Here is a 22,865-nt window from a genome sequence, read left to right as displayed (position 1 = left end):
AAAATCAAGAATGCATTGGGAAAACGAAAAAAAAAAAAAATTAAGGTAAAACCTTCTATTGGTTCAATTGCACGTAGTTACCAGGGAAAACACCTTGTTGGCCATTAACGACCCCAGTCCACCAACCATTTTGATCCTCGGTTCTTTGCACAATCTGGATAACGGATCCTGCAACAAAGGATAAATCTCCTTCGGCTTGGGCAGTGTAATCATATAATGCGGTACAATATTCGAGGGCTGGTGCACGAGGAGCAGCTGGGACTGGGACAGCTGGGATAGCAGCAGCTAGAGGAGTAGCGACAGGGGAGCTATATGCTGTGCCAGCTGTGGTTGGGGCAGCATAAGCACTTCCAGCACTAGAATATGCAGTGGAGGTCGGTGATGCTGTATAAGCTGGTGGAGCAGTGCCATAAGTTGGAGTGGCTGCTGGTTGCCCAGATCCAGTTGGCGCTGGTGATTGGCCTTGTGGAGAGTATGCTGGTAGATAAGAAGGCGATGCGGATCCAGCGGCTTCTTCTGCAGCCTCGTCTGCCTTCCCGTATTTTCTTCTAGTCATTTCCAATTTAGTCTTAGCGAAATTAGTCTTGAAATGGCAAATACCAATAGCATCGGTCAATTCTTCAACATTACCTCTCTTTTCGATGAATCTTTGCACAATATCGGAGTTTAAATCAAAGTAAGGAATTTTGAGCTCTTCCATTCTGGTATATAATGTGTAGAAGATGTTCAATTGCATGTAATAAAATGATACAAACAACGGTTTGATAAATTCTGCTTCCAAGTGGAATAGCTGTGGTAGTTCAGTTTTGCAAATCTCATTGTAATAATCATATTCTTGTTGAGCAATTTCCACATTTGCTTGGGCTTTGTATAATCTTTCCTCGTCTTTGACGGACTTCTCCTTTTTATTTTCGATCTTTGTCATAGAGTCGGTGTGTCTATCCAAATCAACCTTCTTGTGGTTTCTCTTGGTCAACATCTTTCTAACGGTCTCAATCACTTTCAACAATTCCTTGGCAGGGTTGATGATTCTCTCTTCAATTAATGAGAGATCAGGAGCAAGACTGGACTTCATCTCGGTGACCAATGCTCTATAAGCCTCGCACGCTTCTAAACCTTCTGGGCAATCTTCAGGAATTGTGTGATTTGGATCAGACACTTTACCAGATATAGGTTTGTAAATCTCTTCAATCCCCTTTGAGAATTCGATCTGATGGTCGAGCAACCCATTGACAGCTTTGAAATATTTGTTAGATTCTTCGGATAATTTCTTGGTTTCCACTTCGAATTCTTTGAATCTTCTTTCTGCATCAACAAACACTGGATCCTCTTCTGCTTGAGTACCTATGTTGAACTTCCGTTTCACCATAGTAGGTGCTCTCGCAATTCCTTTGGTAAACCCCTTAATACTCATTGTTGCTAATGTATCAAAATCAAATCAAGATAAACAAAACAAAAGAAAGAGAAAAAAAAATCAATCTCAAAGTTCAATGTATTGAAATATGTTACTGTTATCAGAAAATTTCGATAAATTAATTCTAATTAGAAGAATTACTGAATCAGCTGCTTATTTCTATGTGAATCACCTCGTCAACTAGAACGGTTCAAGTGATGGCCCCCCGTGTGGCAAGCAAAATCTCGTTGGTTTTTTTTAAAAATTGGGGGCAAGTTAGCACCTTGTCTGATCACGTGTATGGTGCAGAATGACGTGTGTGCTCAACCTTACATTACCTTTTGCTGTTGTTTAAATTGAGAATAGTTAATTTAAAAGAAGAGGAAAAATGGGGCTATTGATCACGTCAACTTCAAACATATGATACAATATGGTTTACCAAATCCAGAAATCAAATTGATCCGTCACATTACAGTAGCAGTGTGCGGCTGAAGGCGCCTTCCTTGTCACCACTTAAGAGGAACAAGACAACTATCACTAGAACAATTGTAATAGTTCCCATGAGGTTCAAGAGTAGTTACTAAGCTAAGGTTATTATGGAAGGTTATTACTGAGAAAATGAGGTTATCGCTAGTGAAGACACTACACTTTTAAATGACAAAGGTTTATTAAGAAGATAATTACACATTTATTCAGCTAAAGCTAGTTATATGAGAACGTCAAAATTGAAACAGAAATTACCAAAGAAGATGCTCTTCAATACAATAAATGATTCAATGAGATGAAAAAGGGGATTTTTGGAAAAACTTGATCTAATATATTAAAGGAAACTCACAGCTCGTGCAGTGGTATGAGTTTCCGTGGAGTTATTGGGGATCTTGAAGGTGTTTCCAAGAAGTATATTTTGGCTATACAGATGCAATTTCTAATTGCAGTGTTCAATTGAGGGTATTTATCATGTATTACCTTTACAGCTCATAGGATTAACTATATCTCTACATGAAATATTTAATACATACATTATGTATGTATGCATGTACAAGGATAGGTGTATGGATTAATATGTTATTGGATGTTGGGCAGTTTTACACCCATACACTAGTAAAATGTATCATGTGATAAATCACATGAAGATGCGAGTATTTTTGACATATAACGTATATGGGGTGCGACCTGGTTTTTGTTGAAACTCCATCATCACTAAATGAAGCCTCTAGTGTTGGCTTCGGCGTTAATATTACTCATCAAACTTCCCTGGAATCACCAATACCTGTAACAAACGTTCGTAGCATTTGTTATATATTTTTCAAATAAAAAAAAGGATTAAGTTGAAAAAAATAAGCGACCTCGGTGAGGATCGAACTCACGATCTTGCGATTAACAGTCGCACGCCTTAACCAGCTTGGCCACGAAGTCAGATGTACTGTTGTAGTATGGTTTGAGCTATTGGTTATAGGCAATGATACACGTGCTCATAACCATAAGCTCATAACCATTAGTATATAATTATAGTCGTCGATTATGAAAAGTTTTCAATATATATGATCTCTGGTTCTTCAGAGAGTAATACTAAATCAATCCTAACCCGTGACTAACTACATCTAGTATAGTCGCATCGTAATATAACATGTACATATAATTTCTTTCTGCATATAACCATGTTTGCTTTACATAATGTTACCCGGCCCATCAAAATCAGAGATCGAACCATAGCACTGGTCTATTTGATTTTGATTTTAATATTATTTCACAAAGGCTTCACATTGTTATCTCTCACTAATATTTGTGGTAAATAAATGGAGCGTGAGTTAAAGTGTTCAATTGGTACATTGATTTATAGAATCAGGATAGGTGTCTGGACTTAGAAAGTGTGTGGTGACACTTGAGACAGACCCATGGTACTGGATCTTATTTTTTTTTTTTTTTGGTTTGATTCAATTGGTTTACTCGGTTTAATTGGTTTTCATTATTTTATTGATTTTATTATTCTCCCCAGAACTCTGATGTTCACTACTTTGAAAATACTTAGTACTTGAGATATAGTGCCAAAACCCATTAACAAAGACCTCCATCGCAGTTCATGAAGCTCCTAGTGATGGGTGATCCACTAGCAACTTCATATCATATTTTCCACATTGCACCTTTTTTCCCTTAATAATCTTGATTTTTGAGTTTTTCACCGGTGATATGATCAATCCTTAAAGCAAGGAGTGTGATGTTGTGAGAAAGTTATAGTATTTTCTTTACTTTCCCTATTAGAAAGACCTGCACAAAATTCCCGGCTTGTATGTTATTTAGAACCTCTGTGACTCGTTAATATACAATTCAACTCAATTCAAATTCAATTCAATCCGGTCCTGAAATCACCATTAAATCCCTTATACCGCCATATTTTTGCGTTTAAATTATCCAATATTGTCTTTCTATATTATTTTTTTTCCATTTTTTTTTTTGGGGGCTATGTTAACCTCTTATTGACCTTTTTTTTTTCTGTCTCTCTCGGTAAATGAAGTAGTATAATTGTTGAAACATAATATGAATTTGATGAAATTTACTATCTTGAAGAACAGTAACCACCACAGACAAACTCACTGGATCTTGGCTCCATGTCTTGTCTCCAGTATGATCGTCACATTTTTGTTATATATTGTTTTATTCCTATTCATGTTTTACCCTTCATTACTTACTAATACTGTCAAAAACACTATATTCTTACCTTACCTTACCTTACTTAATAAAGAGTTTTAAATCTCTAGTTATTTATCTTTATACATTTTTAAGATATAAATCATGGATTTATTTATATATAAGCAAACAGTTTTCTCAGAAAATTTTTACCTTGCCTTGATTGCAATCCCTTGCTCATTTCTTTGAACCCCCAACTCTAATAACTTAGAAAATACTTTTGCAAAGTCTTCAAAGTATTTATCTTGATCTTTTGCATACACTTCAACCCATTGATGAAATTCTGAATCTTTAATCATTTCCATATCCGTTTGTAACATCATAATATCATTATTTCCTTGTTGGAAATATTGATACTTGCCAGTCTCAGGAACAGTTCTCCATTCCCAGTTATTATCCAACAACACTTTGTAGAATTCATTATCAAACTTAATTGGATCATCAGTCCATTTACCTTCCCACCCGGAATATTTTTTATGAGTTCTTCCCAAAGTATGCGCACCAATTAAGCATACAATTTCTTGATCATTAAATCCCATTCTACCAAAAACATTCCTAATATGGTCGGAATTTTTACTGCCAATAGGCAACCTACCATTTTCTGGAACATATTTTGTATCTAAAACATCAGTTCGTCCAGATTTCCACTCAATTTTGGGACCACCCAAGGCTTCAATCGCCGTAGCTCCAGCTAAAGTATAAAGATCAGCGTACGTTATCCAAGGGAATTGTTGTTTGACTATTTCTAAGACTAGCATTGCTGGCTGAAGACCTATATTACCATCATCTGTTAATTCTGGAGGAAGTCTAATGGTTCCACCGTTGGAACCACCAGTGCCAGTGTCTTTGTCATAAGTCGCACAACAATGCCAGGCCAACCTAACAACAACAGGCCCCAAAGAGCCATCATCAAAGGCATTGTTATCAATAACAGAAATAATCGATTTTTTGACTTCACTATAGTCACCGATTTTATTATGGGAGATTATTAACGGGCCTGGCTCTTTTCTGGCGGATCGCAATACCGGAAACCTTAATTTACTCCTGAATGTTTTCCCATTATAATTTCCAGTAATGTCTTCTGATATGGAGTAGCAATTCTCTATACTTTTTGTCCCCAAGGGTAAGGACATAGAAGCAGAAACCTCCTTGTCTTTTGATCGTGGCGCCAGGGTCGGAAGTATGAGCTCATTATCGAATTCAACAGTAGTAGGTGGTAAAGTTCTAACACCAGAGACTCTTTTTATAGAGTTTCCAATCTCCAAACTCCCTCTTTTCGTTCCGTGGCTCATATTTTGCAGATTATAAGTTCTTAGTTTTGGTGCATCATCGAAACCACCACCCCCTTTTTTTCCCACTGGTTCACTCTGGAGCTTGGCTATTATGAGTTTAATAAAACATTTGGGGTAATGGAATATCCAGTCTTCAGTGTCTTTGGTCAAATACCAAAATCTAAGACCCTGCCTGTACCGCTTTCCACACACTTCAACTCTTTTTTTCAATTCTCCCAAACTACCATTAACAAGATTCTGAAGCCCAACATTACATTTCATGAAAATCTTCGTACACTTTTTCAAAAAAAAATCAGATTCTCGTTTCAATGGGCCCATTCGATTGGGGGTAGGATATTTGGGATCTTCAATTTCCAGGGATCGGAATAGTCCAAATACACAGGGAGAAATATGGAGGATTTCTTTTATTACAGCGCCGGTGAGTTGTCTAAAATATATGATATCTTCAAGAAACCAGTCATAAAACATCAATAGTAAAGTTAAAGGGATTAAAGTGACACGAATCACTGATCTGATGAGGTTGAGCCAGAACCTCAGGTTCTCAAAAATGATCCTTAGCAAGGGCATGACTGTATTATTGTGTGGTTGTAACAGGATTATTGTGGGGTCAGAAATATTATTGACACAAAACTATTAGCTTGGTATTATTAATGAGGATGATTAAATATCTCAGTTGATTTGCCGCCATCTGAAGCCTTACTGATAATTTTTTTTTTTTTTTTTTTTTTAAGGAAATGGGATTTGTGATTTATTTTATCGCATGTTGGGAAGCTGGATGCATGACGGAAAAACACAAAACCAAAATTTTCTAAAAGACATGAACAGCCCTCTTGGAAATAATAGCAGATGATAGTGACTAGAATATAATTTTGTATAAATATTCAACAGCCTATAATAGAAATATCAATAATAATTCAAAGTAGTATATTAAGTTCATCAAAAAGTGTGACAGGAAGCATAGTAATTCTAATTTGTATATGTATAAGTCTCCTTATAATAAACCAATCATTTTTTTTTTTTTCTTTCTTCTCTTGTCTCTCAAATCAAAATGATAAGCCGATTATCTTTCAAGTGAGCAGATAACTTGCCTTGTTTTTCCTTCTCAACTCATCGGCCAAATACATATCTACACCGTTTTCAAAGATCTTGCTAACTTGTTCCAATGGTATACCAGTGACATCAGGATACATTTTGAAAATCCACACCCAACTAAGCACACAAATTACCCCAAAAAACCCAAACGTGAGGCCCGGAGAAAGAGTATCCATAAGACTTAAAAAAGACAAGGAAATAAAGAAGTTGGTCGACCAATTACAACAAGTGATCACCGTGCCCCCAATTGCCCTGGCTTCCAAAGGTAGAAGTTCTACCGATAGCCACGGAACCGTGCCCAAACCTGAGGCATAGCCAGCAACATAAACAATCATTGTAATGAGGATGGAAATGTTTAGTATAGAAGAGTCAGTGTTGATATGTGATTTATATAGATATAATATCGACACCACGAGCATGGCAACCCCTAGAACCCATGTGGTTCTTAACAAAGTTTTCCGTCTACCGATTCTATCCAAGAGAAAGAACGGCACGAATGTGAAAATGAAATTCGTCAGGGCAATGGAGATCGAGGCAAATATCGGATCTTCAAACCCCAAATCTTCGAAAATGATCGCCGAGTAGTACATTAAATTATTGAACCCCACCGCTTGTTGGATCGCCATCAATATCGAGCCAATTATCAAAGCATTCTGGGTACTCTTCTTACCGCGAATAACTTCCCAAAACGGTTTATTGTATAATCTCTTAGAATTATTGACATCTGCTTGAATCAACATGACTTTATCCTGTACTTGAGATGGGGTGGCATAAGGGAAGATTTTGCTAAGGGCGACTTCTGCATCGTCGATTCGTCCCTTGATGATACTAAATCTCGGAGACTCAGGCATGAATCTTGCCACCATTAGGAATAAAAATGGCGGTACACCGCTCACCAAGAAAGAAATCCGCCAATTATTTTTGGATTCTTTAAGGAAATTCGCCAACACGTAAGCGATGACCTGACCTCCCGTAGTGGAAATGGAGTTCAACGTTAACAACATGCCTCTAATACTTGCAGGACTAACTTCAGAAATAAACACCGGCACTACCATGCTGGCACCACCCACTGCCAACCCGACAATGGCACGGCCTAATGCTAATTCAATTACCGATCTTGCAAACCCCATAACAATTGCCGAGGCGATGAACACCCCGCAACATATTGCCAACACGTTTCTCCTACCTAATTTGTCGGACAAGTACCCAGCAATTATTGATCCGAGGAGGGCGGTCATGGAAGTGATGGACGTCACGATCTCTTTTTCAAAAGAGCTCAACGAGTGTCCCAAATCATCTTTTATGAATAAAAGACAACTAGAAATGATTGCGGTGTCGAACCCAAATAAAACCCCTCCAACTGCAGAGGCACTCACGACAACGATCGAATAAATCCCAAGTTTGGTGGTTTCGATGGTATCCAAATCTCTTGCAAGCGTTGTTGATACACTGGAAACGCTCAGATTATTATTGTCTTCGGCAAATAATGCCGCACTGGACTCATCGCCATCATTGGCTGGCAGGTTATATTTTGTCGACGAGGCACTCTCCTCGGATGAGTCTAGTGGTGCATATTGATTTATTGGGGACAGTCTGAAGATTGGCATGTCCTCTCTTTTTTCATTGTATTTTAAATTTAGGGTTTATTTGGGCTCTTCGTGGATCAATGATTACGTCCTGTTTTTTTTTTTTTTTCTTCTTTTTTTTCTCTCTTCATCTTTCGCCTCTTTTTTGACACATTGGCGCAGAGAGAGAGAGAGACACACACACCCCCATGTTAAGGGGGTGCATGCTGTGGTTGTATCCATGGGAATGGTATACATCAGCACATACCGTCTCAATTATATATTCAACAAGTGTAGAGCTAGCTAGTGATCCAACCAGTCAACCAAGTAAAGAAAGAAATCATCAATGAAAATCCAAGGAATATGGCTAAGTATCACGATTAATGAGCAAACTCTCGGACTTTTGTTTTCTCGGAAAAGCATCACATGTATATATATATATATATATACACATAACTGCACCCCTTGCAATGGCTACTAGTGAGTCTGGTACTAAGAATGGATGCTTTCTATTCATAATATACTACTTACTTGTAGTGGACCAGAGTCCTCTTTATATACTTCTACGGAAGCCACCAGTATGCTGCGGATATAGCCGGCCTCTTCCCTTGTGTCTTCTATGGTTGTAACGATGCCTTTCCATGGCACCGACGGATATTACCTCATTACAGTTCGTGTGGTTGTATTTTTGCTTTGTTTCATATAAAATAAGCCATGTATATGAAGTAATAATAATAATAATTTATTTGTTCAATTTGGCAATTTTTTTTTTTTTTCTCAAGGATTCCCATGAATGACGTGCGTTATCGTTATGAAAGTCCGCCCCCTTAATATCAAGCGAAAAAACCGGTATGGAAACCTGTAAATTGTACCCCCAGTGGGTGTCAATAATTTTCGATAGCTCCGAAATATTATTGATTCATGTACATTTCTTTTTTATTAATTTATTCCTTTTCTCTTTTTTTTTTTTTTTCAGGACAAGGTCTTTATTTAATTACACTTGATTTCCCCATTTTCAATTGTTTTTCAAATTACATCGGATATATATATCTCCAATAATTTTCAATGCTACCACCATAAAAACTCAATACAGCAATCCACTAAAACCACTAAAAAGTATCCCAAAAAATACAACATGTTATTCAAGTTCCAAAGGTAATGAAATATAAAAGCGGAAAAGAATAAAATTAAATTAAAGAGAAGTGAAAGAGAGAAAGAATCATGCCATACCCAAAGCTAAAAAGTATAATAAATAGAAAAAAAAAAAAAACAAAAAAAAAACATGAAATTCAATTAAAAACACCAACTTGGGATAAATAAATGAATAAATTCCATTGAAAAAAAAAATGTGGATAATAAAGGAAACATTGATCTAGAGATACCTTCAAATCCTTGGAACGGTAAGTTTTTCAATGATACAGCTTTCATCACTATTGATCACACGGTAATTGGAAAAGTTATTACGGTGCAATCGATCCTTTAAAAATTTGAAATACTGGTGGTTGTCAAATATCGAGTCTTCTGATTTCTTAGCCCCACCACGAGACAAAACCGGATCGAATCCATTCAAAACGAGCAATTCATTGGTTGAAAGGAATGATGGTTTTTGCTTTTTGGAAACCGGGGCAGCTGATTCCACCACGTCCAGTGATCTTTTCTTGGTGGCGAGCTTAGGCTTGTTTGGCATCTCCTTCATGTGTTTATTATGATACTCTTTTTTCAAATCATATATGAGTTTTAAGCTTTCGTTAGACCCATATAAGTCAGAGATTTCCGCTGCCTCATCTTCTGTGCCATCATCAATTGGTTCTTGTGACATCAACAACTCAAGCATTTCCTGTTCTTTTAACACCATTTCATCAACCCTGGCCTTCAATGCTATTATATCACTGGTTAGCGATTTGATCAAGGTATTTTTTTTCAACGACTTTTTCTTCAATAGCAAATCGGAGGAAATTAATTGAACTTTGCAAGTCACCACCAGATTGCTTGAGTTTCCTTCTTCATCATCTCCCATATCCACAGCAACATACGAATCATCATTATCAAGCTGATTTTTCGAAATGCTAATGTTGAACAAATCTAAAAATAGTCTCAAGCTAGAATTTCTGCGATTGTACCTGATATTATTGATATTTCTTTGGTACCCGCTTAAGCAATGCTTGGAGCCACAATCGCATGGTTTTCTATTATCATCATTGGAGGTGGATGATGCTGAGGAAGCTGGGGAATATGACAACAATGAGGCGGCGGTCAAGGTAGAGGAAGTGGTCAAGTTGGAAGAAGTTCTTGTCATCTTGATATGGTCGCGTGATGAAGGGGGTAAATCATCATTTGAATAGGAATCTGGTTGACGAAATCGATCCATATATTGTGACAGGGGTTTAATAGCGCCGCCAACGATAGCAACATTCTCAAAGAAGTTATTGGACGTGGTGGTTTCTTGATTGACAAGGGTTTTATTATCATCACTATCTTCATCATTGGTGATATTATTATTATTATTATGATTATTATTATTATTATTATTATCCATGACAGGATTTGAAACACTGGTATTTTCCAATTTTTTCACATGGACTTTAATATAGTTGACGTTTTTCTTGAAACAATTAGAACAACTATAAGGGAATTTCAACGTTGAATCACACTTGATTTTGTTTTTACGACACCTTGAGCAAGATTTCAATTTTTTTAACGAATCATTATACTCACCGCCAGCGGTGATATTTTTGTCAGCATAAACGTTAACTGGCTTGAATCCGCCCATTAGAAACATCATATAATTCAAGTTTTTAAATGATAACGATTCATAATTTTTGATGACCCAGTGAATCAATAAAAACTCATTGGTGACCATCGAGCCAATGTCATTATGAAATTGTTCGAGGAATTTCAAATGGTTTGGATTCTTCATTAGCAAGTCATAATCGAATTGATCAAGGTTATTACCGTCGTTGTCGATATTCACTTTGCCAATGGTGGAATTCGAGAAATTGATCAATTGATCGAAAAAAGGTTCCAATTCTTTGCCGAGTTTCCAGATCGGGTTGCTTGGATTGTTGATACTGCTATTACTGTTGGTGTCGTTTAATTGGATTAAATAGTTGAAAATCTTGTAATAAATTAATAAGTCGTTCGATTTGACAAAAGTCTCGACATTCAATTCTTCGTCATCATCGTCATTAATATTATTAGTATCATAATTATTATTATCTGCCACCACTGAGCTTTTATAGAATTTTATTTTTTGTTGCAACTGATTTATTAGTTCTTCATGAGATGAAACGTTGGATGCTAAAAGATTAACAGGGGAGGTTGAAGGGGAGAATTTTTTGGTTTGATGGGTATTATTGAACTTGATCAAGTCTTTAAAATTTACCAACGAATCATCGGACTCGAATCCCGATTGCCTAAAAGAATTACCGACGATATTAGAAGAGCCGCTGGGAAGGGTTGAAGTATTCTTAGGAGGAATATTCATGTCACTGAGCCCTGCAGAACAAGAAAGGTTTTGATGAATGCTATTATTGTTTTCCAGAAGCGATAAATAATTTTCCAATATTTTCAAGTCATTTTTCACCAAGAAGTTGTTTAGTAGTGATTCTGTGTCTACATCTGTTTGAGAAGCAGGAGGAGGAGGAGGAGATGCTGAGGTTATTGTGGATGAAGATGAACAAGAGGATTGTAGGGACGTAGAAGGTTGCATTCTTGCTGAAGAGGGTGAAGGAGGAGGAGGATGTGCTGATCCAATAGGAAGTTTGGAAGATAATCTAATTCTTGGCAGGGCTTGCTTGATTTGGGCAGCTGAGGGTAGAGGAGGCTGCTTCTTATTGGTGATTTGGTTTTTGTGATTACTATCTAATTTGGGGAGTAAAGGAACCATTGTGGAATTTTCTTTTGTTCAAATTTTATTGGTGAAAACACTGAATGGGCAACATTAAACAAACAAACAGTAGTGATTATGAATATGATGAAAGGGGGGGCGAGGAAGTGACAACCAGTGGTCAAGATAATCTAATCTCCAAGGCTGGATAGTGGATAGAATGGTAAGAACCACTAATGATAATGGATACGCAACAGAACACACCACACACACACACACACACACACACACTATGTCTGGTACAACAAAAGGGTATATAAATCGATAATTTTTTTTTTTTTTGACAGAAGAGCTGCTACAAGCACTCGGGTAATCCCCCCAAGGATAAAATTAAGCAGCCCTGGCCGGAGACCGACCGACGGTTGTATTCGCGCGGATCCTCCGGGGCACCCCAAACAGGCAACACAGGGCGGCACACCCGGTACAGCCGCTGGTCCGATTACATAACCCGGACTTGTGCGGGTGGCGATTGGTCGGCGCTTTTGTGGGTGGGTGAGGTATTTTGCGGGTGTCAAAAGCAACGGCAGCAGCAACTGCCTGTGGGCACGTGCTAGCGGCAGTTAATTAGTGCCCATTGTTGTTGTTGTTGTTGATCTCTCCAACCCAGTGTGTGTAGATAGTAGCAGTGGTGCATGGACACATAATGATAGAGAGCATGCCCAAACAAGACACCACAACGCATTGAGCGTTGCCGTACCCTTTCCTTCCTTCCTTCCAAATCACCGCCATTCCACTGGGCAGCAGCGAGAGCCAGAAATATTTCCCTCCCACCTCCTTCCCCAGGTTTTTTTTTTTTTGTTTTCCAGTTTCTGCATGTCTAATAATCAATTCGATCTTTCCCAACTTCTCTCCCTCTTTCCCCATTAGGCTACTGTAGTCTACCAGCATTACTATTTAGCTAATGCGAACCCCCCCTCCTCTCCCCAGACGCTCAGATCTCAATAAATAACAACAATAACCATTAGAACAAAACTAAGATTCAGGGCATTTAAATCATATATATGATGTGAAAATATACTGTGAATCCACGGCAGTCAATTTATTCTTTTTACAGTATATTGGCACGTCAATTAATGATTTATCTACTCTCCCAATAAATAATCACAGGATATCCACTATCCAGAACGAACCAGAATAGAAAATTATTATTTTTACTGGTCATCGCCACCGCCTAGCATTAAACATCTTCAATAATAACCGATAAACAGTCTATTTTAGATAATAAGGTATCAGCTTCAATGTTGAATCTGTGACACCAGAAATTTTCCCGCGGCAAAAGTTTTTTTTTTTTTTTTTAAAAAAAAAAAAAATTGCCGTTAACAGAAAAAAAAACAAATAAAAAAACAAACAAACGCGTAACACCATTTATAGTACACACACACACACACACATACACAACAATCATCATCGTTAGATGATGGAATTATATTCCAGCGATTTGAAACATCTATTTGTGACATGGATGGAAAAAGCAGCGATCGATGCCGCCAATAAAAACTCCAGATCAGCTATCGGAATCAACCATGCGTTGGACAAATTGAAAAAACATAAACTGCCATTGACAAACCGTAAAGATCTTGCGAGCATCCCGTATTTTGGCGAAAAAAGGGTGGATTTCCTCCTTGACAAACTCAAACAATACTGTAGCGTTGAAGGGTATACTTTCCCTGCATCGTTCAAAGCTCTACAGACAACTAATACAAGAACGACCGCCGTTGCCGCCAATACCAGTTTCCATAGCAGCCAAGATTCCCCGGCTCGCTTGACCAAATCATCATCATCATCATCAACTGCCGCAAAAGCCAAGGGAAAAAAGAAGTATGTTCCTGCTAAAAGATCTGGAGGATACGCGATTTTAATTGTTTTGTTCAAATATGATAAAGAAAGACGGGGCCTCACGAAAGATGAGATTGTCCAACAGGCCGCCCCGTATTGTGATAGGAGTTTCACCAGTAATCCGGCAACAAAACAATTTTATTCTGCTTGGAACTCCTCGAAAACATTAATCAACCAAGGTTTGATATTAGGATCTGGCAGGCCAATGCACTATTATCTAACCGATGAAGGATCAAGTTTGGCAAAACTCTTGTTTCGATCAGAGGGTGGTGGAGCAAATAATAATAATAATAATAATAATAATGATGATGATGATGATGATATGGACAATAGTGATGACAGTATTGATATCGATGATATTCTACCAACAGCAAATAAAAGAAGTCTTGGAGAATTATACCAAAAGGATAAAGAAGAAATGAGTATACACAAACGCCATACAAAAACCCGTAATGATGTTCAACGAACCAATCCAGCCCCCGAGACATCAGCACCCCATAGTATTTGGAAGGCAGGTACTTTTGAAGTAATGATGGTGTTAGATACCAGAGAAATCAGATCGAAAAATGAGCGGAATTTCTTTTTTGAGAAATTGAATTCTTTAGGGATCAAATCGGAAACCGAGCCTTTAGCGGTGGGTGATTCATTATGGGTAGCAAAACATAAAGAAACAAAAGAAAGGGTGGTGTTGGACTTCATTTTGGAAAGAAAGAGATTAGACGATTTGGCAGAATCAATTACCGATGGGAGATTTTTCGAGCAAAAATCACGGTTGGCGAAAACCGGCATGAGAAATATTTATTATCTTGTTGAAGAACAAACCTCTTCTGATCTTGCAAAGTTTTCTGAATCAATTAAAACCGCAATTTGTCTCACCATAGTGGGCAGCAAATTTTATCTTAAACGATCGAGAGATTCCGATCAAACCACGGCGTTTTTTTACAATTTGACAAAAACAATCGAAGAGTATTATGCAACCAAAGATTTAATGGTGGTGAAGTCTAGATCATTAAACACCCAGCTGGATTATAAGTCGACGTTAGAGAAATATAGAGAAAAGCACCAAAGTTTGGAACCTTGTTTGACGTTTGAAGCTTTCCAAACAACGTTGAACAAGAGCAGTTTAATGACGGTAAAAGAGGTTTTTGTTAAAATGTTGATGACCATCAAAGGGGTGAGTTTAGAAAAAGCATTGGTGATTCAAAAACATTTTGTTACCCCAAAAAAACTTATAGATACGTATAATAGCATGCTAGACGTTGATGAACTAGCGAAGAAAATGCTAATCAGGGATCGGACGATCCATGAAGTTGGTGCGAAATCAGTCGGGCCCAAAGTATCTGAAAAAATTTATGAGAATTGGGGAAGACTTTCATATTAAGATGATATAATGTACAATAGAAAAAAATAAAATAAAAAATAGAATAAATGAAACAAAAACCAGTATTATATAGAAATATTCTATAGATTGTATTCTAGATTGTACATACTCGTAATACTTTTCCTTCTCTCCTGTTTTTTGGTTTTTGAGTTTTCAAGCATTCAAACTTCCATCCATGTTGAGGGCAATACCAATCTTGTGTGACAATACAAAAGGTTTTTCACTTCCTTTGAAGACCCTCCTTATATAACTGAATAATAAAAAACAAAACAAAAACATATTCCAAATAGAAAGGAGAGAGGAACAAAAAAAAAAAAGAAAAACAAACATAACCATCATAATATACACTTAACCTTTTTTCAAGTTCATTTTATTACTTTTTTTTTTCAAGACTTCAACAAAAACAATAATAATAATAATAATACAGTAATGTCACTTCTCAAAGTGTTTTTTTCTTTTCCTATTCTTCTTCTTCTTCTTCCATCAACAACAATATCCAAGAAAAAACTAACTTATAATGCTCCCAAATAATCTTCCTTGATACTACCAATGGCATAAATCTCATTGACGTCAGTTCTGGTACCCACGAGCTTCAATCTTATTCTACTACCTTTTTCAATGATCTGGTCTTCGGATTCGTAGGCTGGAGGGTTAGAATTCGGATTGAAGTGCATATCGCTGGGGACCAAGTGTTTGGAGATGAACACCGACAAAGGCCCAGCGTCGGCAATCACCCCCATCTTGGTGACACTACTCACCACGGCATCCATGACTTCTCCTTTGAAAGGTTTCCATACCACCGCACGATATTTCACTTCAAATTCCGCCGCCCCGTTTTGTGGCAATACTCGTCCTTTGCCAACGTCGATCTTCATCGAGTCCAACACACAAACAATATACCCGAATTGACCAGTACACGTACCTTCGACATCAGTGAGCAATTTGTTTCTCAAGTACTGGTTCATTTGCGGACCAAAGTACGATGGGTGTAATTGCAAATTGAGGGAAAGATCCTTTATGAAAAACATGATGGTACTTCTTTATATATATATATATATATATATAAATAAAATAACAATATCAATATATCTGGAGGGGGAGGACGAGGACGAGGAATTGTAATTTTCAGATCAATTAATCAAGATGGGAATGAAAGACACACAGAGAGAGAGAGAGAGAGAGAGAGAGATAGAGAGCAAGCAAACAGGATGGTATAATTATTTGTGGGTATGTATTTATGTGTGTGTGTGTGTGTGTGTGTGTATGTGTGTTTTTTTGCTTGTCAATTATTAGGATTATTATTATTATTATTATTATTATTATTGTTATTATTATTATGGCAGTTAGTGGTATTTTCTCACATACCTTTAATTTTTTATGGGTAGTTTTTTTTCTTTCTTTCTTCCAGTGGTGCACGGATGTCCAGAATAAACAAAAAATAAAAATTTCCCACCAAAAAATTGAAGCTCAAAGATGCTGCTGCTAATAGAAAAAATAAGCGAAATCATTAACATTATAGATAAGATATAAAACATGTCCCAAAAGATTGGAAGAGTGAGTATTTAGTTAGTTAGTTAGTTGGTTGGCTGGTTGGTTTTTTGAAAAAAAAAACAAAAAAAAAACCTCTTCTTTTACTACTGTTTTCCATTTTTTAACTAACCATTTTTCATTTTAGACCGGTATAGCATTTGCCAGACTCTGGCACAGCGTCGACGTCGCCAAAGATGAACGTACTTTGGGTAGATTAGCCTCGTCAATAGCCACCACCTTAATGGGGAAACATAAACCAGTGTACCATCCTACCATCGACTGCGGCGACTACGTGGTGGTCACCAACTGCAACAGATTGAAAGTCTCTGGGAACAAGATGCAAGAAAAGGAATACTGGTCACATAGTACAAAACCCGGTAATTTGAAATTGGTCACCATGGAAAAAATGGCTGCCGATAAAGGGTTTGGCGAATTGTTGAGAAAAGCCGTGAGTGGGATGTTGCCAAAGAATAAATTAAGAAAAGTCAGATTGGAAAGATTGAAACTATTCGACGATAGCGAGCATCCATACAAACAGAATTTCATCGCCCACTGGGATCAACAAGCTCAAGTTCAAAAAATCCTCCAGCAACAAAAGAAAGATAATGCTAAATAAATGATTATATTATCATCGTGAGAGGGGAATTTGGGCGAGGGGGAGAAGATACTGTTTTGTTTTTTTTTTGTACTAGTAATATCAGTCAGGTTCATTTTGCATGTAAATATATACATAACTAACCATTTTTATCGATGTAATACTAATAATAACAATCACTTGCGAGTTTTTCTTTTTTTTCTTGACAACTTTTTATATTAGATGGTAATTACTATTAGTTATAACTAAAAATGAAAAAAAAAAAAAATATAAAAAAAAAAATTTGAATGCTTTTAAATATTATACAACTTAAAATATCAATATCGATGGAAAGAGAGAAAAAAGAAGAAAAAAAATAAAAATAAAAACGGCAAGAAGTAAAAGCTGGAAATTGATCATTGTTTCTTGGCTGTCTCAACAAGCCCAGGAAAACAGAAACAAAAGAAAGAATGTGAAATCATGTAGATAAAACAGAACAAAAAAGAAAAAGTAATCGCCAAAAAAATTAAATCAAATATTATGTATGACATTGGTTAACGAACACTCAAGGTCGAATGATCCGTATACATTCTTGGGGTAATATTCATAGCCATCAATTCTTGGAACAACAATTTGGCAGCATAAGGAATTTCAATTTGATAAATGTTGGTCTTGTTTTTACAGGCTCTGCATTCAAATTGATTCTTCTTCAAGTTGGCAATAACACTCATCAACCCACAAAGACCACAAATATGGACTCTAAAAGCATCAGATGCTTCCATCAATCTTTCACGCAAGAACGCCGACGTACCATGGGCAATCATACAATCACGCTCCATCTCCCCGAATCTTAAACCACCATCCCTAGATCTACCTTCCACAGGTTGTCTAGTCAAAACTTGAAGTGGACCTCTGGCTCTGGCGTGGATCTTATCATCAACCATATGTCTCAATCTTTGATAATAAGTTGGACCAAAGAAACATTGGGCCATCAACTTCTTACCAGTATGACCGTGGAACAACACTTCGAACCCTCTGGAGTGATAACCGTGCTTTCTCAAAAGTTCAGAAATCGCTTCGACAGTGACTTCAGTAAATGGAGAAGCATCACCTTCCAACCCAGACAATGATGAGACTTTCGACAACAAACATTCAATTAAATGCGCCACCGTCATACGAGATGGAATAGCGTGGGGATTGATAACCAAATCTGGAACGATACCTTCGGCAGTAAATGGCATATCTTCATGTCTATAAGTAATACCAATAGTACCCTTTTGACCGTGTCTGGAAGCAAACTTGTCACCGACTTGAGGAACTTTGGTGGTTCTGATTCTAACTTTAGAGAACTTCAAACCTTCTTGGTTGGTAGTCAAGAGAACTTGGTCAACAATACCATTTTCTGTGATTCTCAAGGTTGTGGAAGCATCTCTCTTTGTGTGGAACTGCGTCCGTTGACCTAATTCTTCGTTATTAGCAGGAATTGGCGCAGTCTTACCAATGATGACATCACCACCAGAAACTCTGACACCCGGGGCAATCAACCCATCGCCCGGATCCAATTTTTCATATGTACCTTGTTTCAATCTCAAAGTATTACTACGTTGTGGCTTTTCAAACTCTTCAACAAAATTCATACCTTCTCTTCTTTCCTGATCCATATAAGATCTGAAGAACAAAGATCTGAATAACCCTCTATCAATGGATGATTGATTCATAATGACGGAATCTTCTTGGTTATAACCAGAGTAACACAAAATTGCAACAATAGCATTTTGACCAGCCGGCAATTCTCTGAATTTAAGATATTCCATAGATCTGGTGGTGGCCAAAGGCTTTTGAGGGTAATACAAAATGTTTGCCATGGTATCCATTCTGAAACCATAGTTTGTTAAGAAAACCCCCATAGCTTGCTTACCCATAGCGGATTGATACGTATTTCTTGGAGATTGATTGTGATCAGGGAATGGAATAACTGACGCCGCAACCCCCAAAATCATAGAAGGATGAATTTCACAATGAGTCCATGTTTGGTTACTTGTATTATGCTTGATCTTAATTCTACCAGATGGATCTTCAGAATTATCCTTTGCGCCTTCCAAATCTTCCGGAGTCATGGCAATCATGGTGGTTTCTTCTTCTTCGGCATCAATATATTCAATGATACCTTCGTTGACCAATGAAGACCAGGTGAATTTTTCAAAGTCCTCATCATCTGCAACTTCACCTTCCACTTCTTCGTCTGCCTTTGCTTGAGTATCTAGCAAGTCAAGCACATGCTTCTTCTCCAACTTAAGACGACCCTCCTCTACCACAAATAATGGTCTGTAAACTCTACCAGCATCAGTGAAAATCTTGAATTCTTTTTCTCTAACGTTTCTGACAATCGACACTTCAGGATTGATATCACCTTTTCTTCTCAAGCCTCTCAAAGCTTCATCAATAATAGAAGCATCTTTTTGAACACCAACCCACACACCATTAACGAAAATTCTAGTCGACTTGGTGTCTTTGTGAGGAACATAATCTTCAAGAGGATCCATACCCCATTCTTCCAAATATTCAACGATGGCTTCTGAAGGAGTACCGACAGAAATACAAGTCATTAAAGACAAGTTTTTCACCAAACCACAAGCCTGACCTTCAGGAGTTTCTGCAGGACACACAAGACCCCAGTGCGAGTTATGCAATTGTCTAGGCTTGGCAATCTTACCATCTCTACCAATAGGGGTATTAGTTCTTCTTAAATGTGATAATGTGGATGAGTAAGTATATCTATTCAACACTTGAGACACACCAGCCTTAGCGGACATGGCTTTCTTTTGTTCACCCCAGTTACCAGTGGCCAACGAATATCTCAAACCATCAGTGATAGTAGATGGTCTAATTGCCAATGACAAGTTGAAATCTCTGTTTGTTTCCACACATCTTTGCATATATCTGAAAATATCCCTAGATAACTTTCTAAACAAAAGTCTGAACAATTTAGCCAACAATGGACCAGCCAAGTCCAATCTTTTTTTACCAAAATGATCTCTATCATCTGGTTCCTTTCTTTCCAATGCACATAACAACAATTTATTCACCATGTAACCCAAAAAGAATGCTTTACGAGATTCGAAACCTTCTTCTCTAGTAATGTGTGGTAACAATTCCTTCTGCAAGATATCTTTAGCATATTGGATACGTTTTTCTCTTCTAATACCAAGGACATTACCTCTTCTACCAATGAAATCCAAAGCGACTTCCCTTTCTTGAATGACGAATGCTTCTTCAATTGATGGTTTCAACAACTCCAACATTTGCCAATCGTTTTCATCATAACAGATATGTTCAATAATATCACCATCTGGGACAACACCGAGCGCTCTAAAGACAACCAATAATGGTATATCAGCCTTAATGTACGGCAAAGTGGCCTTGATGGTTTTGTTTCTCATCAATTTAATTTCCAAATTACTGATCAATCTAGAACCATTATCAATAGCCGATCTAACTTCAGAAAGAAATTGAATAGGAGAAGGTGCAGACTTCTTGAAAACTTGAACAATATTCGCAGCAGCTCTTTCTTGGGCGATTAAAACCTTTTCAGAACCGTTAATGATGAAATAACCACCCATATCGTAAGGACATTCTTTCAATTCGTAACATTCTTGCATGGAGAAATCCTGTAACATACAGAACTTAGATCTGACCATGATTGGAACCTTACCAATAGGAGCCAATGGAGCCGCGGTATCTTCGTTAATCACATCTTCCTCTTCCACAATCCATTCAACTTCTGAGGCTGGCACAATATTATTTGGATCATCAATAGAAACCAATACTCTTTTACTAATTTCCACTTGCAAATACGATGAATATGTCAAATTTCTCAATCTTGCTTCTTGAGGAAACACTTGTCTCACATCCCCATCAGGTTCGGTGATATTTGGTTTTGTAATGAAAATCTTCCCAAACGTGATTTCGTATCTTTTATTTTTATTATCAGTCTCAGTCATATGTTGGGCTGGCTGGTCAAGAACCAATGAAGGATCTTCCCAAATCAACTCTTGGATAGTTGTGTTCACAAATTCATCAAACGAATCAATCTGTTGCGACACTAAACCCTTTTCCTGGAAGAATGAAGAAATAACTGCCCAACAATCTTCAGGTTGGATTTGCTGATCACCATAATCATCGTAGCCGTATGAGTCACCATAATCTTCCCCTTGGTCATACATAGACTCGTCTTGATAAACTAAAGATCATTTGTTAGAAATTCTTCAACTTTCAATTAATCGAGCGGCAAAAAAAAAAAAGATTTTCAACTATCAACCACTCATTATCAAACACAATAAATTAAAGTAAACCAGAAACAGTAACCTTGTTTCTTAACAATTAAATAGAACACTTACTGTCCGTCATGATAGATTGATGAGTATGGGATTGCAGACGATAACTCTGTCGGTAAAGCAGCCGCCAACCTTCAATTTGTTATTAATTTCTATCACCAATTCGATTTTTCCACTGGCTTTTTCTATCACCCGGCTCGAGATCCAGGGTTTTTCTGCGGGTAACATAATTAAAAAAATTTATGAGCTGCGTGAAAAATTGGTTGGATGATAACAAAATCACCAAAGGTACAATACAGTGATAGAACACCACAGATATATATATATATTGGGGAAAAACAACATAAAGATGCCTAGATTTAATACCGGTGCCTTGTCGGTGTTCAAAAGATCACTTGCCACTGTCACAGAAGCGCCACCAGCAATTGCCAGTGAGACTGTGACTGCCGCTTCTACACGTAACAATAATTTGAAATTCTCTGACAGCCTTGTCAGTCGAACAGAAGAAAGTCTTAATTCTGAAGCTCCACATTTCAGAGTTGGTAGCGACAAAAGATATTTCCCAAAAGCCAGAGTTATTCTCTTGAGACCAAATGCAAAACATACCCCTTACCAAGCCAAATTCATTGTTCCTAAATCATTCAACAAATTGGACCTTAGAGATTACTTATTCCACATATACGGGCTTAGAGCTCTTAATATCACTACCCAGCTTTTACCAGGAAGATTCATTAGAACAGGTACCACCCCAAGATACAGAAGTGGTCAGATCAAGAAGATGACCATCGATATGGAAGAGCCTTTTATTTGGCCAGGTGAACAAACTATGTCTGCTGCATCGAAGAATGCCTTGGAAACTACTAATGAAGCGTACCAGTACACATACGAAATGAGTAGTAGTACTGGGTCTGATAAATTCAAGCCATCCAAAGCCTTTGAAGGTCTTTATAAATTCGAAGGTGTGGACCACAGTGTCGAGAGTTTCATACCAAAATTCCTCGGAAAACGTTTGAAGAATGAGAAGAATAAGGCCATTAAAGCAGACAGCAGGGCCACGGATAATATTTTAATGGAGCAATTCTTGAAGGAAAAACAGAAATAGTTGATATATAACACATAATGAATCCTGTTCCTTGTATATATAGATATTGGTATTTTCTTTTCAAATACAAATTTCACTGTGCCTACTTTTTACTTTCTTGAACTCGTAGCTGGTGGTCACAATCTACTGAAGAATAAAAGAAAAAAAAAAGATGAAAGAATTCAAACAAGTTAAGTATATAGGAAAAAATATCAA

The 22,865-nt window shown here is 37.3% G+C and overlaps 9 protein-coding genes across 9 annotated transcripts; 3 read left to right on the top strand and 6 right to left on the bottom strand. All coding sequences in view use genetic code 12, as the record gives it.

The window, feature by feature from the left end:
- Positions 1 to 55: 55 nt before the first annotated feature.
- On the bottom strand, positions 56 to 1,414 carry RVS167 (amphiphysin; the record flags this gene model as incomplete). The annotated part of the gene is made up of 1 exon (XM_064995730.1): positions 56 to 1,414. One exon carries the CDS (start codon positions 1,412 to 1,414, stop codon positions 56 to 58), a length of 1,359 nt encoding a protein of 452 aa, XP_064851802.1.
- Positions 1,415 to 4,227: 2,813 nt separating this feature from the next.
- Positions 4,228 to 5,937, bottom strand: DASC09_021260 (uncharacterized protein; the record flags this gene model as incomplete). The annotated part of the gene is made up of 1 exon (XM_064995729.1): positions 4,228 to 5,937. One exon carries the CDS (start codon positions 5,935 to 5,937, stop codon positions 4,228 to 4,230), a length of 1,710 nt encoding a protein of 569 aa, XP_064851801.1.
- Positions 5,938 to 6,437: 500 nt separating this feature from the next.
- CIN10 (Cin10p) lies at positions 6,438 to 8,069 on the bottom strand (the record flags this gene model as incomplete). The annotated part of the gene is made up of 1 exon (XM_064995728.1): positions 6,438 to 8,069. One exon carries the CDS (start codon positions 8,067 to 8,069, stop codon positions 6,438 to 6,440), a length of 1,632 nt encoding a protein of 543 aa, XP_064851800.1.
- A 1,342-nt stretch (positions 8,070 to 9,411) lies between these two features.
- DASC09_021240 (Zn(II)2Cys6 transcription factor domain-containing protein) lies at positions 9,412 to 11,913 on the bottom strand (the record flags this gene model as incomplete). Its single annotated transcript, XM_064995727.1, has 1 exon — positions 9,412 to 11,913. The coding sequence occupies one exon, from the start codon at positions 11,911 to 11,913 to the stop codon at positions 9,412 to 9,414; it is 2,502 nt and encodes an 833-aa protein (XP_064851799.1).
- A 1,414-nt stretch (positions 11,914 to 13,327) lies between these two features.
- On the top strand, positions 13,328 to 15,130 carry MUS81 (Mus81p; the record flags this gene model as incomplete). The annotated part of the gene is made up of 1 exon (XM_064995726.1): positions 13,328 to 15,130. The coding sequence occupies one exon, from the start codon at positions 13,328 to 13,330 to the stop codon at positions 15,128 to 15,130; it is 1,803 nt and encodes a 600-aa protein (XP_064851798.1).
- A 512-nt stretch (positions 15,131 to 15,642) lies between these two features.
- Positions 15,643 to 16,158, bottom strand: RPB7 (DNA-directed RNA polymerase II subunit RPB7; the record flags this gene model as incomplete). Its single annotated transcript, XM_064995725.1, has 1 exon — positions 15,643 to 16,158. The coding sequence occupies one exon, from the start codon at positions 16,156 to 16,158 to the stop codon at positions 15,643 to 15,645; it is 516 nt and encodes a 171-aa protein (XP_064851797.1).
- Positions 16,159 to 16,663: 505 nt separating this feature from the next.
- On the top strand, positions 16,664 to 17,276 carry MRPL23 (mitochondrial 54S ribosomal protein uL13m MRPL23; the record flags this gene model as incomplete). The annotated part of the gene is made up of 2 exons (XM_064995724.1): positions 16,664 to 16,684; positions 16,806 to 17,276. The coding sequence occupies 2 exons, from the start codon at positions 16,664 to 16,666 to the stop codon at positions 17,274 to 17,276; spliced, it is 492 nt and encodes a 163-aa protein (XP_064851796.1).
- A 512-nt stretch (positions 17,277 to 17,788) lies between these two features.
- RPB2 (DNA-directed RNA polymerase II subunit RPB2) lies at positions 17,789 to 21,641 on the bottom strand (the record flags this gene model as incomplete). The annotated part of the gene is made up of 2 exons (XM_064995723.1): positions 17,789 to 21,474; positions 21,632 to 21,641. The coding sequence occupies 2 exons, from the start codon at positions 21,639 to 21,641 to the stop codon at positions 17,789 to 17,791; spliced, it is 3,696 nt and encodes a 1,231-aa protein (XP_064851795.1).
- Positions 21,642 to 21,917: 276 nt separating this feature from the next.
- MRP20 (mitochondrial 54S ribosomal protein uL23m MRP20) lies at positions 21,918 to 22,670 on the top strand (the record flags this gene model as incomplete). Its single annotated transcript, XM_064995722.1, has 1 exon — positions 21,918 to 22,670. One exon carries the CDS (start codon positions 21,918 to 21,920, stop codon positions 22,668 to 22,670), a length of 753 nt encoding a protein of 250 aa, XP_064851794.1.
- Positions 22,671 to 22,865: the final 195 nt, after the last annotated feature.

Source organism: Saccharomycopsis crataegensis, assembly GCF_037102585.1.
Source record: "Saccharomycopsis crataegensis DNA, jcf7180000000074, whole genome shotgun sequence".
Lineage (NCBI taxonomy): Eukaryota > Fungi > Ascomycota > Saccharomycetes > Ascoideales > Saccharomycopsidaceae > Saccharomycopsis > Saccharomycopsis crataegensis.
The sequence above is the reverse complement of the archived record's forward strand: the minus strand, read 5'-3'. Positions and strand labels throughout refer to the sequence as shown.